Consider the following 19,591-nt stretch of genomic DNA (forward strand, 5'->3'; position numbering starts at 1 on the left):
TGGAGACAATCTCATTATCTACCTCTGGTTGCTCTAGAACACAAGAGAGGTCCACCTGCTTTTGCCTCCCCAGTTCTAGGATCAAAACCCTAAATGAAAAGATTTGAGGGAAGAAATAGTTGAGAGCAGAAAATGTAGTTTAAACCCAATACAGTGTGTAAACCCACAGGATTGGGAAATGCGAAGGTCAATCATGAAGGGGGAGGGGCAGGACTTATGTTACCCATGTTCATAAGAGACAAGACTACAGACTGAGGATAACAGGTAAGTGCCAGAGAATTTAAAACAACAATTGTAATGACAGTGAGATGGCTCAAGGGGTAATGAAGCTGGTCAACAAGCCAGACAACCTGAGTCGGATCCTCAGGACTGACAGAGAAAAGTGAAAGCTGACAGCCACCAGCAAGCAGTCTCCTGCCCTCCAGCTGTGGGAGATCACAAACCACAGACACACTAAAGAGCATGCACAAGCTTAGGGTTCAATCTCTAACACTGCCAAAAAGTGTTGGCACCCATCTTAATCCCTAGGAGGCTGAGGCAGAGAATTACTTATACCCAGGAGTTAAAGTCTAGCCTAGGCAACACTACAAGTCAGTTTAAAAAAGAAAGAAAGAAAGAAAGAAAGAAGGGAGGGAGGGAGGGAGGGAGGGAGGAAGGGAAGGAAGGAAGGAAGGAAGGAAGAAAGAAAGAAAGAAAGAAAGAAAGAAAGAAAGAAAGAAAGAAAGAAAGAAAGAAAGAAAGAGTGGATGAATGTTTTTAAGAAAGTAACAGAAGCCGGGCAGTGGTGCTGCACGCCTTTTAATCCCAGCACTTGGGAGGCAGAGGCAGGTGGATTTCTGAGTTCGAGGCCAGCCTGGTCTACACAGTGAGTTCCAGGACAGCCAGGACTACACAGAGAAACCCTGTCTCAAAAAACCAAAAAAAATAAATAAATAAAAAAATAACAGAAATAATTTTAAACTTACAGCTTAATATAATACATATTTTCACACATACATTCACACAAAACGTTTAAGTATGTACTCACAAGCAGTTTTAATTAAAGACAAATAGCATTCAAGGCCACTGTGAGCCACCTACCAAGGTCCAGGCAGCTTTTTCTAAACAGTCTTGCTCCCACCCACCCATAATGAGTGACAGCACTTAAAGCACATTCAATATTCTAGAAACAAATCTGAAATGCTATTAACCCAATAAAACAATTTTAAAAATATACAGCACACACAAGAGCATATAAACAATTCAGTCATGAACATCTTATTCCAAAAATATCAGTATAAAATAGTGAAAATGTCTCTGGATCAAACAGAAGCAGAGGACATCATATAACATTCTTTAAACCAAGTAAACAGGCAGGAGAAATGGCACATCTTCCAAGATACCCAGTCCCAGTCCCCACAGCAGGGACACTCACAACACATGCAACTCCAGCTCCAGAAGAACCCAACATCTGGCCTTTGAGCACCTGAACTCTTGTGCACACGTACATACACACACATAATTAAACATAATAAAAATGTTTAAAAGGGAGGAAAAAGCAAGTAAACAAAGATTATCAATCTGAAAGAAACCAAACTACAGAATCCTTACAAATCCTTTTTCTGTTGCTGCTAAGATCAGGAACAATGAAAAGGACATGGAAGCAAATCATATATTGCAACAATGTAAAACTTGTTAATTTGGACACAAGATACTTTCTTAGCTAATTAATCATGCCTGAGCGAGAAATTCAACTGCTAATTTGAAAATTAAAACAACAGTACAGGGCTGGAGAGATAGCTCAGTGGTTAAGAGCACTGCCTGCTCTTCCAGAGGTCCTGAGTTCAATTCCCAGCAACCACATGGTGTCTCATAACCATCCGTAATGGGATCTGATGCCCTCTTCTGGTGTGTCTGAAGACAGTGACAGTGTACTCATGTAAATAAAATAAATAAATCTTTAAAAAAAAAACAACAACAAAAAAAACAACAGTACAGGATCAAATAAGGACCTGGTGGCTTATCAATTCAGCAAAAGCCTCAATGCAATTTTGTAATGGATGCACCTCACTCTGCCCACGTGGGAAAGTCGGTATCAACATTCTAGAAAGTTGTATGCCCACACAACTCTAAATCCACGAAGAGTTAAGTAGACTCTACAAATTTAAAAGAAACCATAGGCAATTCTGACATAAGCTTTTTGGAAGTAGTAATCTCTAAAACACAAATGTATTTTTAAGCACAATTTTAAGACTACCAAATGAACTAAATGTGTCATATAAAATATGTAGGATCTTGTTGTTATTTTAAAATTTAACTTCATGCACTTTGTGGAGTTAAATATAGGTTTACTGGCTTGCCAGGTGAAGTGGTGCAAGTCTTTATAATTCCAGCACTTAAAGAGGAGCATATGGACCTCTAAGAGATTTAAAGCAGTCTGTTCCAGTAGTGAATTCCACATCGCCCCAGACAACAGAGACCCTGTCTCAAAAGCAACCATGATACTAGACGGTGGTGGCGCAGGCCTTTGATCCCAGCACTCAGGACGCAGAGGCAGGTGCATCTGAGTTCCGGGCCAGCCTGCTCGACAAAATTATTCCAGGACACCCAGAGGTACACAGAGAAAATCCCAGTTTCAAACAACAACAACAAAATCCCATAAACAAAAAAAAGTTTACTGGTTCAATCAATTGCTCTGCAATGCTTTTGGCAGCGAAACAATCGTATTTGTAATTTTCTTTTACATTTTGCTGTTTAAGATAGACTATGTAGCCGTGATTGTACTGGAACTCTATATAAATCGGGCTGGACTGAACTAAAGGATATCAAACCCCCTCTCCCTCCTGAGCACTGGGATTAAAGACTTGTGCCTCTACACCTGGGTAGTTTTAATTTTTGAATAAAATTGTTTACATTGTTTGTAAACAATCGAGTCAGAAATAAATTAATCAATGTAATTAAAAGTTCACTATTCGAAACCAAACTGAAGATTCCTATTTATTTGAGGATACCTTTTCCACATTTATTAATCAAGCTCTTGTTTCAACATTATTTCTCCCTAAATTCACCAAAGGAGTTTTGTGTGTGTACAATAACGAACAATATTGCTTACGTCGAAATTTATGTCTGAAAAACAGGTGCAACGTTTAGATGCATGCTTTTTTCTTCTAAGCTTAAATTATACCCTGGAAAGGAACTTAAAACTAAATGCAACTATCTTACAGCTTGAATAAGCCTTTCAAACAGATGCAACAATTTAAAAAATTCAAGGCATGAACCCGCAACTGCCACCTTCCAAAAGTTAGGATAACTCAAATCTGTCAGAGGATCATATTAAGTGGGCATTTAGCTCCGTTTTAGCTTGTACCGAACAATAAGTACGTTCTACTTCAAATTAAGACCAATTCGTTCCGTAGACATTTCACACTGTACAGATTGCCCAGTTTTGCTTTGTATCAGTAGAAAAGCATGAATATATAAGGGAAGTCTGGTGAAGCCGACTCATAAGAGAAATATTCAGTTAAAGTGTTGGTGAACCATTAAGCGCTAAAGGAAATCCAAGCGAGTAGAGCGGCACCCCGGGGACTTAAAAGAGTTGAGGATGGGAAGGGCAAACTTCGCCGGACTGCCACAAGCCATTGTGCGCGGTGTAGCCCGAAGCGGCGTGGCTGTCAAGGGGCAAGTGCGTACCGAGGCGCGGGGGAGGGGGCAGGACGCCACATCGGAAGGGGGTGCAGGAGCCAGGAGGCAAGACACTCATCCCAGGCCCTCTCCGCGTGTTCTCGCCCTCAAGAGGTCCAACAAGCGCAAACTCAACGCCCAGCGGGTCCACGCCAGACTCTCACCCAGAGGCGCTGGGCCCAAACCCGGAGGCCCAGTAGGTGCCTCTGGAGGAGCCCCGCGGACGCCATGCTAAAAGCCAAAATGGCTGCCCCAAGGATGCCCGCAGCGCGCCGCCTGTGAGGAGGGTGCCGGCCGCTGCGGGAGCGGGGGAGGGGGCGCCGGGAGCGCCGTCACCGCTCGCCAGCCGGAGCCGCTCAGGTAGGTCCCCTCCGCCCCTTAGATCACGGGCCCCAGCCCGGGCCCCACCCCCCGGCCCGTGCCCGGGCCCCAGCCCGTAGTTGACCCGGGTGAGGTACCTGCAGTTCGGCCCGCTCTACCTCCCAGTGCGCCCGCTCCATCTCGAACCGAGCCCACTCGTGCTGGATGTAGTGCAGTATCCCCGGGATAGTGTACTGTTGCGGCCGGGACAGCTCGGGGCCTGCCGGCGGCCCCGCCGCCTCCGCGGCCGGAGGACCCCCACCGCCCGGCGCTCCATTCGCTCCCGGTGGAAGGCTCAGGTTCCCCCCGGGTCCTTGCTGCGGCCGGGGAGGGGCTGCCATCCCCTGGCCGCCGCCGCCTCCGGCCAGCTCGTCCATTATGTGTGGGGCCCCGGCCGGGGCGCAGAGCGAGACGCCGACAGCTGCGGGGAGGGTCGGGACGGTGGCCCCGCGCTGACCGCAGGGCGGGGGGCCGGCCGGGAGAGGGCCGGGGAGGGGGTCGCTGCCGTGTGCTTGCCGCGGATCAGAGCAGGGAGCTGCCGGCCGCCGCCATTACAGTCCCTCCTCCATCTGCCCGTCTCACTCACTCACTTTGGGGAAAGGGGGGCCGCGGCAGCAGGGGGGAGGGACGGAGGAGGAGGGACGTAGGGCCGCCGCTCGCGCACAGCACGCTGGGTAGCGAACGCCGCAGCAGCCGCACTCCGGATAACCAAATAGAGTCCGGCCTCACCCTACGCAGGCGCACTAAGGATGTACTCCTCTTCGGGGGCGGGGATAAGGCCTGGGTCCCGCCCCCACTCGGGTGCCGGGGGTCCCAGCTTTTCTGCACCGGTGGAATCGGGCTGCAGCCTTGACTTTGCAGAGCGTGTGGGTGTCGGGGCTTCCGGGTCATTTTCTTTACGCACACATCCTTAGGAGCAGCATGGGTCTCAGCCCTCGAATTTGGAGCTGGGTTCATGCCGGCCTTCGTACTGTCCTGGAATTCCTGACGTTTCTCTAGAATTCTTTGCGTGTTTTGCTCAGTCCCAAAGGGTCGGGCCTCTTTTTCTCTGCCTGTCACTCACTTGACCTCTGGTTTCGTGGCACCAGTCAATCTGCAGGATTCGGGAGACGTTTGCTTTTGGCAAATAGCCCAGATTCTTCCGGACTTTCTCACTGGCTCCTGAGCTTCGTCGCGACCTGCTTCTTTGGTCCCACTTCGATGCTCCTGGCCACCAGTTGTAACTTGTCTTGAGTCTCTTTATTATTCTGAGATAGCCTGTGTTTGAGAGACTTTGAGCTATTGCTTCATTTTTTTTTCATGGAAGTAGTAATGATATCTTGAATCTTCAGAATAGTGGGTTGGATGGCAAACGATAACTTTTCGAAGAGACTGATATTTAGAAGTGAATGAACGCAAATATTGTCATTAATGGCAGAACTTTTGATCGAAACAAAAGTATTGTGAATAGAACTTAAAATTAACTAAGTCAACACAACGATATCTTCCTTCATCATTAAATGGTTTTAGAGTGAAATACTACGTACAAAGAGGGTCAGTTTTTAAGAACTGTAGTGTGCATTTTTCTGTGCTTGGTTTCACAGGTCTTGTCCTCATAAACTCATAAGTTTTTAAAGTAAATAGATCTAACAACCTGACCACCGGCCTAGTGACCCACGTCTTTAATCCCAGCACTCTGGAGGCAGAGGTAGACAACCTAATCTGAGTTTCAGGCCAGCTTGGTCTACAAGAGTTCCAGGACAACACAGAAACACTGTCTGGAAAAGCCAAAAAAGGAAAGAAAAAAAGAAAACTAATAACCATTTGGTTGTACCATAAGATAAGAGCAATATTTAAAAGCAAACGAAAAGAAATATACACAGTATTACAGCTATACAAGAAATAATATATAAAATTGGTTGTGTTTTTAAACTTTTATTTTCACTATGAAAGCCTATAAAAATTTTCACTTTGGAGCATATAAGCGACCACTCGGGATGTAACTTCAGAGACAAAAAGAAATACATTTTATTTTGTCATGTCTGCTGTGTTATAATTTTTGAAGAACTGTTTTTTGTTTGTTTGGTTTGGTTTGGTTTTTTCTTTGTTTGTTTGTTTGTTTGCTTGTTTTGGTTTTTTTGTTTTGTTTGGTTTTGGGGGGGTTGTTTTGTTTTTGTTTTTGTTTTTGTTTTGTTTTTTTGGTTTTTCGAGACAGGGTTTCTCTGTGTAGCCCTGGCTGTCCTGGAACTCATTCTGTAGACCAGGCTGGCCTCAAACTCAGAAATCTGCCTGCCTCTGGCTCCCAAGTGCTGGGATTAAAGGCGTGTGCCACCACTGCCCGGCTGTTACACTTATTATTACTACTGTATTTATATATGAAATGTGATCTTTAATAATATGAAGAAGTGGGGCTGGAGAGATGGCTCAGCGTTAAGAGCACTCACTGTTCTTCCAGGGGGCCTGAGTTCAATTCCCAGCAACCACATGGTGGCTCACAACTATCTGTAATGGGATGCAGTGCCCTCTTCTGGTGTGTCTGAAGAGAGCAACAGTGTACTCACATTAAATAAATCCTTTTTTAAAAAAATATGAAGAAATAGTACTGTTATCTAAGAATACTGTTTCTCCACTTACTGACAATCAGCATACAGCTGGTTCAAGGAGTCCCATTCCTTGCATGAGGACACACACGGAGACCACTCAGAAATATTTACACACATCCTCAAGACTTTTTTACAAACATAGGAGGAAGCTTTTTTAGGGGCCTAAAGCCCACTTGGGTGGTGATTATATCAAAAGAGCAAGATGCATATTTATATTTCTCACTTCAGCTCAAGGTAAGATTGCCCCCTACCTACCCTGCGAAAAGAAAACTGTTGCTCTTCTATTGTCTGTCTTAAGTGGAGACAGGCAGACAGACCTTTTGAGGCCAGCCTGGTCTACAAAGTAAGTTCCAGAATAGCCAGGGAAATACACAGGGAAACCCTGTCTCAACAAACAAACAGGAAATACAAATAGCAAAGTTTTGTCCTCTGTTGAGATGATGTTTCATCTTCCAGCCCAGGACTCCTGAGAACACTGAAACGAGTTTCTAGAACATTTAGATAACAAGTTCTCCAAGTTACACTGTCACAGCTGAGCTTGCCCAACTGGAATTCCCTCTCTGATCTCTGGCTGAGTCATTTCCTCTCTTCAGTCCCATTTGAGGTCCTATTTGTTCTGTCCTCTGACGGGTCAATCATCCCTGCTCCTGCCCAGATTCTCCTCCTTTCAGAGTGATTTAGGGTAGGTGGAAGGAAAAATGATGTGCCACTCACCCTTGAGTGTGAGATTCTCCTGATTCTGCCACCCAAGTGCTGGGATTGTAAACGGACTTCAGCTTGCTCTGTTCATGAGAATCTTCAAGAAAGTCTCCTGGAGCCATGTATGGTGGCTCCATACTTTCTGCACTGGGGAAGCTGAGGCAGAATTATTGCTGGGAGTCCGAACCCTGAGCTACTTGATGAATTTCAGGCTATCCTAAAGTACACTGTGAGACCTTGTGTTGTTGTTGTTTAGTTTGTTTTGTTTTAAAAAAGAATGCCTATATTTTTGACCAGCTTAGTTTTTGTTTTCTTTCCTACAAGTAATATTTGAACCAATATGCTTATTCAGGTTTTGTCCAGCTAGACTTGTCATATTTAATTTACATGTATTATGCAGGCCAAAGTATATCAGGGAATTCCAGGCTTTTAAGTAAGTTGGAAATAGATAATACCCAAATACCTTCTTATCAGCTATTACATATGTGACCATGAGGAGTTTGTATTCTACTCTGTATTGACTTGTGATTCCCTAAGCACTTTGACTTGATGACCATACCCCTATCATCTTTCCACTGAAGAACTTAAGCAGGTTCACAAGTACTATTTTAGTTGTTGTATTTCCTCATCATAAAGGATGTGACAAGAATTGTTATTTTCATGGCCAGGAGAACAAGTCACAACACAGTTCTTGGTGACTTTAGCAAGTCCCATTGTATAATAGGAAGTGGTCCCCACCCCTTCATATCAGTGACTGTGTGTGCATTTGGAAACAAGGAAATAAAATCTCCCTTCACAATTTGCCTACTGTCCTATGACTAGGCTCAGTATTCATCATTAGCATGTTTGAAATTATAGTAATTTCAGGTGATTCAGTTACTCTGGGAAATAACAGGGTATTTACATTTATAAAGTAAGAGAGCAAACAAATATTACAGCCTACAGAAGGTTTGATAAGAAGTGATGTGAGTTCAAACCAAATGAGCATACCACATATTACATAGCTATGACCAAAGAGGAGGAGGCAGCTCTGACCTGCGCTGAGGCCTAGCCTGCAAAATGAGATCAGATACTGACTCATTACAGAAGTTGCTTGTGGCTATGTGTTTGCTTTTTATTGCTAAGAACAGACACCATGACCAAGGCAACTCTTATAAAAACAACATTAAATTGGAACTGGCTTACAGGTTCAGAGGTTCAGTCCATTATCATCAAGGCAGGAGCATGGCAGCGTCTAGGCAGGCATGGTGCAGCAGGAGGTGAGAGTCCTACATCTTCATCCAAAGACAAACAGGAAAAGACTAGCTTCCAGGCAGCTAGGAAGAGGGTCTTAAAGCCCACACCCACAGTGACACACCTACTCCAAGGCTATACCTCCATATAGTGCCACTCCCTAGACCAAACTTATTCAAACCACTACTCTATGAAAAATATATATACTTTATATATTATGTATACAAATATATACTTTATATATTATGCAAGCCAAAGTATACCAGGGAATTCTGAGCTTTTAAATAAGTTGAGAGTATATAATACTCAAATACCTTCTTATATGTTTGCAAAGTACTTGAGTCAGGCAAATAAAATATTGTGTGTAAAAGAAAAAAAGAAAATGGACACCAAACCTTTAAGAAACCCATGATACTATATAAAATTCTAGTCCAAATTCATTTTGCAATTGTCTCCTGGGTATTATGAGTCAGAAAAAAAGTAGGCTGTGGTAATATTGTATAATAGCTATCTTACAGAGATGTCAAAATTGAAGAGAGAGAGAAAGGAAACTCTCCTGGAGCCAGGTCTCTTCTATACATTGGCTAAGAGTGGACAACCAAGTCTCTAAGCAGAGAGCAGACTGATTGGAAACTATGAACAAATGCGAAACTGGCCAGACTCCCCAAGGTGATAATTTGACAAGCTTAAGAATGTGGCTTGTCTCCCAATGGAGCATCAGGGTATATTCAAAAAGATGGTGCCAGACGAGGGGCACCTGTGCTAAGCGCTGTGTAGGACAGTGGTCTCCTCTGGAGATGGCTGTGGTTTGGTTCACTCTAGTCTTGTTCTTTCTTTTTTCTTGTATTAATGATCAAACCCAGGCTCTCACACATGGCACACCACGGAGACTATACCTTCAGCCCCTTGAAAATATATAACAGCATATTTTAATCACTTTTAACTGTGTCTTTCTATTAGCAAGCCAATCTAAAGTACATAACAGTTATCCCACAGCAAAAGATGGAACTCTTTCAGCCTCCCCTTCAGCTGAGATTGGGAAATTCTTTAGAGACATTTAAAATAATTTATTGAACTTCGTTTCTCATAGTTGAGGGTAGCAATAAGAATACTTTGTTTTTGCAATGCTGAAGATTGAATCCGTGTTTCTGAGCATGCTCAGTAGTTCAATAGTCACTCAGCTCATGATGCTATTTTAACTTATGTTGGGATGGACTGGTTTTGGATGGTTTGGGGAGTAGGAGTTAGCTCTGGGGACTGAACCCACCTGAATATAAAGCACATGCTCCATCACTGACTGTACCTTACCCTAGTAACTCCTGTTAGTAGTTATCAAGATTTTGCTACTTTGTTGCATCTACTGTGTTTTTGTTTCTGCACGAGGAATATTTTAAGTCTCATACTGTTTCACTAGTACATAAAAATCTCCACATTGTTCAAGAATCTCCACATGTGCCAGTCCCTGCTCATGCTACGTGTCCTTGCTGCCTCCATACACTGCCCTTACCCTGCTGACCTCCCCCCACCACACACACACACACACACACACGCACTCTACTCATATATTCTGGATTTTTTCACTCAGACTTTTCACCTGGCTCCCCTTGAGTGTGAGTGTTTCCTTGCCCTGATCTGCCCCGTCTCTCCTCGGTTTTTATAAACGGATCCACTCCACTCCCTCTTACCTCAGCTCTCCTCGTTCTTTTAGCTTTTAGTGGGGGATGGAGAAATGACATCGTATCCCAGATACTTGATGCTTCTCCACATGAACCAGGGTTTAGATCCCAGCTTCAGGGATGAGCAGCTCACAACCCCCTGTAACTCCATCTTCAAGGAATCTGATGCCTTCCGCTAGCCTCCACAGGTGTACATACATATACACAGATATGCATAAATAATAAAGAAGATAATAAACATAAATTGTTATTTACCTGTTGCTTTAAAGTATTATGTGATAGCCCTATTGAGATGCTTTTATTTAACCACTATTACAGTACTTTTGATAGTTTCACTATTCAAACATTGTAAGACATGGATGATTGTAAACTGAAGTATACTCAGTTTATGTGCTCGGCTGACAGTTGACAGTCTCTTAGTCTGATAACTTTAATTTCCTATCTATATTTCAGCAGAAATTATATAGCATTGCTATAATTTATTATTAAATACAAAGTAGCAGTAAATGAGCTGGACAGTGGTAGCAAATCCCTTTAATCTCAGCACCCAGGAGGCAGAGGCAGGTAGATTTCTATGACTTGGAAGCCAACCTGGTCTACTGAGCAAGTTCCAAGACAGCCCAGGTGATACACAGAGAAACCCTGTGCCTTAGTTAAGGTTTTTTGGCTGTAAAGAGACACCATGACCAAGGCAGCTCTTATAAAGGACAACATTTAATTGGGGATGGCTTGCAGTTTCAGAGGTTCAGTCCATTATCATCTTGGCAGGAAACATGACAGTATGAAGACAGACATGGTACTGGAAGAGCCAAGAGTTCTATATTCTAATCCAAAGACAGCCAGGAGGATAGTCTCTTCTGTTCTTCAAACAGGGCAATGTTTGAGCACAGGACCTCACAGCCTGTCCTCTAAGTGACACACTCCCTCCAACAAGGCCTTACCTACTCCAACAAGGCCACACCTTCAACAAGGCCTTACCTACTCCAACAAGGCCACACCTTCTAATAATGACACTTCCAATGGGCTAAGCATTTCAAATCACCAACCCTGTCTCAAAAAAATAAACCAGAAAAAGAGAGAGAGAGAGAGAGAGAGAGAGAGAGAGAGAGAGAGAGAGAGAGAGAGAGAGAATATATATGATATTCAATTCAGATACATAGCTAAAATTTTCTTGGTCAGTTTTTGCCTGCTAGATCTTAATTTTTAGAAGTAGAAAGGAAGCTAGGGATGGTGACACACAACTTTAGTCCCAGCACTTGGGAGACAGAGCCAGTTCCAGGACAGCCAAAGCTACGTGGAGAAACACTGTCTCAAAAAACATAGAGGGTATGGGGAGGAAAAGAAGAAGAAAAAGAAGTAGAAAGATAGGTTAACTCAGCTTTCTCAAGGAGGAAACCAAACAGGAGTTTCAGAAATACGTTAATCACACGTATTTGGGAGTTTGTTTGGTTTGTTTGTGACAGGGTTCTATACAGCCCAGTTCTATATATCAACTTCCACACGTGGACAAGAGGAAGACTTGGGCATTTGTGCATGTGACTCACCCCTCCTGAAGGGGAGAGGGGGTTGCTTTCCCATTCCTCCGTGGGTCTGAACTTCAGCTCATTACGTAGCTATGGATGGCCGGATGCTTCAGCTTCCTCCTCCCCAGTATTAATACAGTACTGGTGTGTGCCGCCACAGCTAGCCCTAATCACAGATGTTAAGCACACTATCAGAATGTAGCATGTCTTGTCTCACATGGCTTCAGAGATGAACCTAACTATGGTATTGAAGAAAAGATAGACAGACACATGGGCAGAAAAACTGGGATCAGGTGATCTGACCCCTCACCTGGAGAAACCATAGCACCCCTGAGGTACAGTGTGTTTTGAGTTGAAGAGAGAAGCAGCATTATTGCCAACAGCTGGACAAGGAGGCAGAGTTATTACATGCAGATAAACAAGGGGTTGGGGTTTATGGTACAGCTGGATAGAAGGAATAAATTCAGCTAGTCTCAGTAGGAGCTGTCTCTGCAGAGGAGCTGTGTTCAAGCTGTAAATACCTAGGTTGGGGAGAGAGCTTTGGTGGACATTTTCTGCATACTATCAACTTCCACACGTGGACAAGAGGAAGACTTGGGGGTGTGACTCACCCCTCCTGAAGGGGAGGGGGGTTGTTTTCCCATTCCTCCGTGGGTATGATGCTCTGGGGTCCTTGACATGGCTGTGCCTGTGTCACAGAACACATTCACTCAGGACTTACACCCTCGGGGCTTCCTCTTCTCCCAACAGTGGCAGCATTAGCTTCACTGTCCTATCTTCTCCCTACAGTGGCAGTCTTAGCTTCACTGTCCTAGTTTTCTCATTATATAATCCGGCCACTTCTCGGACATTTTAGGTTTCATACTGTTGTTTTTTAAAGTGGATAGACTGTCTCAAAAAACAACCAACCAAACAAACAAAATAACTAAGTAAATAAATAATAATTTAAAAAAATGGCCAGGTATGGAGGTACACTCTTTTAATCCCAGCAACTGGGGGAAGCAGAGGCAGGTGGATCTTTGTGAGTTTGAGACCAGCCTGGTCTACATAGTGAGGCAGGTTTTTTTTTTCTTCTTTTTATTATTTTTATGGTGATGGGGACAGAACACAGGGTCTTACAGATACTAGATAAGTCTGCTACAACTGAGTGCCATTCACAGCCCCAGCAGATTTATTCTAGTAAACAGTGCAGGACATGTGCAGCTATGGTCACACTATCTATACTCATCACTAAAGGGCTAAGTCTTTTGTTCTTTTTTTTTTTTTCAAGGGAAGAGAGATAGTAAGGAACAGAGTCTCATGTATCTCAGCCTTGCCTCTAACTTTTACTATGTAGCAGACTGGCCTTGAACTCCTGACCCTCCTGCCTCTGTCTCCTGAGTGCTGAGACTATGGGTATGTACCACCATTCTAGCTGAATGGCTACTCTGTAGAACAGTGTTTTCAATCTGTGAATCTCAACCCCTTTGGGAATTGACTATCAGACATCCTGAATATCATATACAATTACGTCATGATTCACAACAGTAGCAACTTACAGTTATGAAGTAGAAAGGAAATGAGTTTAAGGTTGGAGCTCACCTCAACATGAGGAAGTATATTATAGGATCACAGCATTAGGAAGGTTAAGAACCACTGCTTTAGACAAACCCAGGAATAACAAATCCTGAGGGGAACACAGAAATTGAAGCCAAACCAGCAGAAATTGGATCCTTCCTCCATTATTTTGTGGATAACTTTGGCAAGCATATTACCATATATGTAAAAAGGAGGTAGGGGGTCTGTAGCTCACAGGGCTGTTAAAAGGGCTGGAAGAAGGTAGGTCAAGTGTTCAAAACTCCACCTGGCACCTAGTAAGCCCTGAATAAGCATGGTCTGTTTCATTTCCTCAGTTAACTGTCTATCTTATTTCTCTTTATCCTATTTTATTCTATCCTATGCCTGTTTATATCTATATGTATTTCATATTTTTGTGTTATAGTATGTCTCAGTTAAACTTCAGTTACTCCAATTCTTTTGGCCCACAATTTGAGGACATCCTGGCAGGAAAGGCCTGATGGCAGAAACTTAAGAATGCTGATCATGGGCTGAAGAGATGGCTCAGCAGTTAAGAGCACTGGCTGCTCTTCCAGAGGTCCTGAGTTCAGTTCCCAGCAACCACATAGTAGCTTACAACCATCTGTAATGGGATCTGATGCCCTCTTCTGGTGTGTCTGAAGAGAGCAATGGTGTACTCATATACATAAAATAAATAAATAAATTTTTTAAAAAAAGAATGCTGATCATATTGGGTCTTCAATCTGGAAGCAGAGAGCAGTGAGTGCTGCTGCTGCTGCTGCTGCTGCTTTCCCCTTTGTAGTCTGTGCAGGACCCCAGCCCAGGGAATGGTACTGTCCAGTAACCTAATCAGGATAAGCCCTCATAGACTTCTTTCTTTGATGATTCTAGATCCTGTCAAGTTGACAATATTACCCACCATATAATAGTGATAGCTTTGGCCATTGAGAGATCTTCCAGATTGTCTGGTCTGCCTGTCTATAACTTCATATGATAACTTTATTTAATAGCTTTATTTCACATACTGTAAAAGTGAATGGCTTTTTCTGGGCTTACATATTTATACAACTACTACCCTAAATCCCTGCCTTTGAGAAATCACCTTCTATCTCCCTCTGGTGGTTTTAATGAGAATAGCTCCTAAAAGCTCAAATATTTGAATGCCTGGGTCTCAGTTAGTGGAACTGTTTGGGAAGGATTAGAAGGTGTGGCTTTATTAAAGGAGGTGTGTTACTGGAGTTAGTCTGTGAGGCTTCAAATGCCCACCCCAGGCCCAGTGTCTTTCTCTGCCTGCCTGCCTGCCTGCCTGCTGCCATGCTCACTACCGTAATGATCATGGACTAACCTCTGAAACTGTAAGAAAGTCTCCAATTAGGTGCTTTTATAAAAGTTGCCTTGATGATGGTGTGTCTTCCCAGCAATGTGACAGTAAGACACTCCCTAACCCTGAAAACACTGAATCCTCTGTCTCTTTAGATTTGCCTATTTTGGATGTTTATGTGAGTGGAGTTTTATAATATGCCGTCCTGTTTACTAACTTCCTTCACCTAGTGTTTTCAAGGTTCATCTGTCTGTTCTATTTGTAATCTATATTTAGATAGTCCTTTCATATAACTGTAATCCATGTGAATGTAGAATATGATATTCTGGTTTTATATTTTTATCATCTTTATTCATTTTTCCCATTCTGGGAACCAAACCCAGGGGCTTGCTCTTGCTAGGCAAACATGCTACCACTGAGCTAAGTCTCCAACCCCATTTTCCCATTTTTATCTATAGCCTGTATGTATCCATTTTTTTATTTTCCTGTTTTTATTTTATTTATTTATATTTTATTTATTTATACACACACACTCATATATATAGCTGGTGTTGCTGCTGCTGCTGTTTTGAGACAAGATCTTATTCCATAGCTCCAGCTTGCCTGTAACTCATTATGCAGCCCAGGCTGGCCTGGGCTTCACGATAATCCTTCTCTCGCTGCCTCCCCAGTCGTAGGAATACAGGAATGACCTGCCATACCTGCCTTGACTACTTGACTATCAGTCTTTTCTAATTCAATCCTCATGAAGGGAAGAACGTAAAGTCAGCACAGCTAGATGCTGAGGTGCAGCAGTAGATGCAGATCTGAGGTAGGGGGATATTGAATTCCCAGCCATCATCAGCTAAATAGTGAGAGCTTAAAAGAAGTAAGTATGCTAACTGTGTTACGAGAATTACAGCATTTATTTCATTTCATCTTTGCCCCCACTCGGTAAGAGAGTCCCTTTCTCTTTGATGATGCAAGGACTGGTACCAGAGGCTCCACAGGTCATATATAGCCAGAAGTCAGTATTACTCTAGCCAGAGCTAGGATGAGGAAGAGCCCAGTGCTAGGATAGAAGAAGAGGGCAGAACCACAGGAATGCCTGACTTAGGCTGGTTAAATGGGAGGTTATTTAGGTGAATCCCAACACACACAGACCCACTCACTGTTTTCCTTTGTTATCTGTTTGTTGAGACAAGGTCCCACAAATTGGCTCAAAATTCACTGTATAGCCCAGGCTGGTCTCAGCTGTCCAAGCGTCGGGTTACAGACTGTACCTCCATCCCTGGCAGCAGTGTCAGCTGGTGGTGCCCCTACTGTTCCAGATTCTCTTCCCTTCTTCCAGCCCCTCCCCCTCTTTTCTTCCTCTTTTCTCCTTTGTTATTTTTCTTATGAAACAGGATCTGGCTATGTAGCTTTGGCAAGGGTACAAGCCAGTCTGTGGACCAGACTGGTCTCTTTCTTTTTTATTTTGTTTTGTTTTGTTTTGTTTTGTTTTGTTTTGTGTTTTGCTTTGCTTTGCTTTGCTTTGCTTTGCTTTGCTTTTTGCTTTGCTTTATTTTATTTTATTTTATTTTATTTTATTTTACTTTATTTTATTTTAATTTTTCGAGTCATGGTCTCATGAAGCTCAGGCCTACATTTGTAGCTCAGGCTAGTCTGGAACTCTTAGTATCCCTCCTGCCTTAGCCTCTCAAGTCCTGGGATTCTAGGCATGACCTACCACAACTGTCTTCAACTACAGTTTTTCCAAAACAAACTGCCATTTGAGAAATCGGAGTGCAGGTCCAGTGAGATGGGTTAAGATCCTGTGGACAAAGCAGGGAGTGGGCGGAGCGTGCCTTTGATCCCAGAGGCAGGCAGATCTCTGAGTCCGTCCATCTCTCCCATCCTAGAAGTTCATGCTTATTCATTTTAACAATCATTAAATGACACTAGTTCACTGAGTAAGGCCCAGCGGCACGGTGGTAAATTCACTCCATAGGAAGATGGTCCTCTGCGTCTCTGATGATGAGTTCCCACGTGCAGACTGAGGCAGTACATGACAGGGAAGGCAGACACACACAGGTGTCCGCTGCCCTCCCTGCTCCACTCCCACAGGCCCGACCTCCAGGAGTCATCCATAGCCCTTTGTTTTTAACCTGAATAGAACTTCACAGTCCTTCCTAAAGCAGGAGTGCAGTTAGTCAAAACTGACGCTCAGCTGAAAACCTGTTTGCTATTCAAGAGTCTGACAGTCCATGAAGTCTCCAGTTCAGCCCCTCTCCTCTCTGAGTGTCAGTTGACATCTTGTAGGACACTGAGACATGGATGTGTTCAGGCAGCTGGGGGTCCACTTAGTCTCACAAGTCTTGAACTCCAAAGCTTGTCTATGCTAACTTAAGAAAACTTCTTTTTCAGGAACTGAGGAGGGGGCTCAGTCAGTAAAGTGCCCCCACGAAAACAGGAGAACCTGAGTTTGTCATTCCCAGCAATGACATAACAAAGCCAGGTTTAGCAGCACACATCTGAGACCCTAGCAGTGTTGAGGCAAAGACAGGTAAGGCTTGCCAGAAAGCCTGGCTAGCCAAATAAGTTAGCTCCAGGTTCACTGAGAAACCTTGTCTCAGAAAATAAGGATACAAAAGCACTTGCTGTGACAGCCTAATGACCTCAGTGTGATCCCAGGAACCCACAGTGGAAGGAGAGTACTGACTTGTGAATGTTGTCCTCTCACTTCCACAAACACTATGACAAACACACCTTCACATACACACACACACCAGTGATCGATGGATGGATGGATGGATGGATGGATGGATGGATGGATGGATAGATAGATAGATAGATAGATAGAAGATGAAAGCAATTGAGGAGGATACCCAGTGTCCTCTTCTGGCCCCCAGATGTGCACTTACAATCTACACAACTTCTTTTTAATCTCCCTTCCTCTTGAGGTCATCCCTGTTAGGACATCGGGCACCCTCTGCGTGCTGTTCTCCCCAGTGGAGCCTCTGTTCTCCGTTCTTCCTTTTTTCACACAAGCTTTTGTGTATGGAATCGCTTACCTTGGTTTCCACATCAGACCATCATCTGCAGCTGTGTGCATTGTTGAACACGGAGTTCATAAACACAGGAAGTTCATCCCTGTGCCCTGACCGCGCCCATCCTTTGTCTGAGCATGTATGCTTTATTGTCTTACTTCAGTTTCATAAGGATTTGACCTCCTTCCTCCCTGATGACTTACCAAGGAATGGTGCCCACTGCATGCGGGTTCGCCTCTCAAACACGTTCTTATCTCTTGAGTCCCACATGGTTTGTCCTGGCATTGAACATTTTAAAGCAGTAACAGCTGAGTGCTCCACTCAGCTTCACTGTGCACTCCTACAGAGTTCTGTGACTGTGTGTGAGCAAACAAGGAAAGCAAAGTCTCGTCAGACCTTCAGGTGCTACAGAGTGCTCTGTGGAAAACCTGCTGATGAGTCTCAATTCAAATGTTCTTGTCTGCCATCCTCACTCAAAGTCAGGAAGGGAAAGTGCTGGTCTCATAAGGTAGAACGCAGCTTCATCTCTTGTCAATCTCAGGGGAATCTTTTTCCATTTCATTTTACCACCTGATGCAACCAGGACATTTAAAGACAAATGGTAATCATGGATATTTCTTTGAAATATTTTTCTCTTTTGTCTGACCATAAAATATAAGTAGGTGTTTATAGTTTATTAAAAATTCCAAAATTGTGTCCATGTTCATGTGTGTGCAATGCCATATATATGTCTCTTTTTTTTTTTTTCCGAGACAGTGTTTCTCTGTGTAGCCCTGGCTGACCTAGAACTCACTGTGTAGACCAGGCTGGCTTCGAACTCCAAGATCCACTGCCTCTGCCTTCGGAATGCTGGGATTAAAGGTGTGCATCACCACCTGGCCATATGCTGCATCTTGAGTATAGAGGTCAAAGGACAACCTGTGGAAACCAGTTCTGTCCTTCTTCAGGGTGAGTCCTGGAAGTTAGACTGGAGTCATCAGGCTTGACAGCAAATGCATTTACCTCTCCACTTCCTGACTGTAATTTCTAGCTACTATAAAGTTGGTCTTAACTCTAGAGAGAGGACTCGCTGGTAATAGAGCACTTGTTCTTACAAAGAACCTGAGTTCAATTTCCAGTATCCAAGTGGTAAGTCACAACTGTCTGTAACTTGAGGGGATCCTAGCACCAGGCACACATGTAGTGAGCAAATGCACATGTGAACAAAGCTTTTATACACATAAAATAAAATTAATCTTTTATCTATTTACTTAGTTGGTTAATTAGTTTTTTGACATTGGGTCTTTTTATGTGGTCCTGGCTGTACTGAAACTCTCTATGTAGACCAGGCTGGCCCTGAACTCACAGAGATCCATTTGATCCTCAAATCCTGGGATCAGAGATGTGCGCCACCACTCCTCGACAAATCAATCTTTTAAAGATAAAGAAGAAGAATTTTACTGAGTAATAACCAGACTTAAAAAGACAAATCCTGGGGGAAGGAGAACTGGCTTAGTGGTTAAGAGCACTGGCTGCTCTTCCAGAAGACCTGGGTTCAATTCCCAGCACCCACATGGCAGCTCACAACTGTTTGTAGCTCCAATTCCAGGGGACCTGGAACCTTCAAAGACATACATGCGAGCAATCTATGGAAAGGAAAGACCAATGACCAATGCACATAAAATAAACCTTAAAAAAAAGAAAGACAAATATTGCAATTTTTTCCATATATGCAGAATCTCAATTGTGTGTGTGTGTGTGTGTGTGTGTGTGTGTGTGTTCATGCACTTGTATGACACAGATAGAAAGAGGACTGAGGAGGGAAGAAGAGACCCACAGGGTGAGGAGGGAGAATGATAGAGGGTAGTAGAGTACCTATGTCTTGAAAGCAGGAGAGCTTTCCTGGAGGAGGCACAGTGGGGCTCAGGAACAGCGTGCATCACCTGTGAGAAGGTCACAGTCCACTTCTGAGCTCATACCTGCTTCTTGCTCA

General features: G+C 43.6%; 2 protein-coding genes across 4 annotated transcripts in view; one reads left to right on the forward strand and one right to left on the reverse strand.

Moving 5' to 3' along the window:
- The window catches only part of Strn3 (striatin 3), an 81,683-nt gene extending 77,075 nt beyond the window's left edge, over window positions 1-4,608 (reverse strand). For all 3 annotated transcript variants that reach the window (XM_028757473.1, XM_028757472.1, XM_028757471.1), the window contains exon 1: window positions 4,119-4,608. In XM_028757473.1, the coding sequence (XP_028613306.1) occupies window positions 4,119-4,397 (279 nt within the window). In that variant the 5' untranslated portion in view covers window positions 4,398-4,608. The remainder of the gene's footprint in view (window positions 1-4,118) is intronic.
- The window catches only part of Ap4s1 (adaptor related protein complex 4 subunit sigma 1), a 44,237-nt gene continuing 28,586 nt past the window's right edge, over window positions 3,941-19,591 (forward strand). Inside the window, exon 1 of the mRNA XM_028757474.1 lies at window positions 3,941-4,020. The gene's annotated coding sequence lies outside the window, so the exon portion shown is untranslated. The remainder of the gene's footprint in view (window positions 4,021-19,591) is intronic.

Source organism: Grammomys surdaster, unplaced genomic scaffold (genome assembly GCF_004785775.1).
Source record: "Grammomys surdaster isolate TR1022 unplaced genomic scaffold, NIH_TR_1.0 126163, whole genome shotgun sequence".
In the NCBI taxonomy this organism is placed as follows: Eukaryota; Metazoa; Chordata; class Mammalia; order Rodentia; family Muridae; genus Grammomys; species Grammomys surdaster.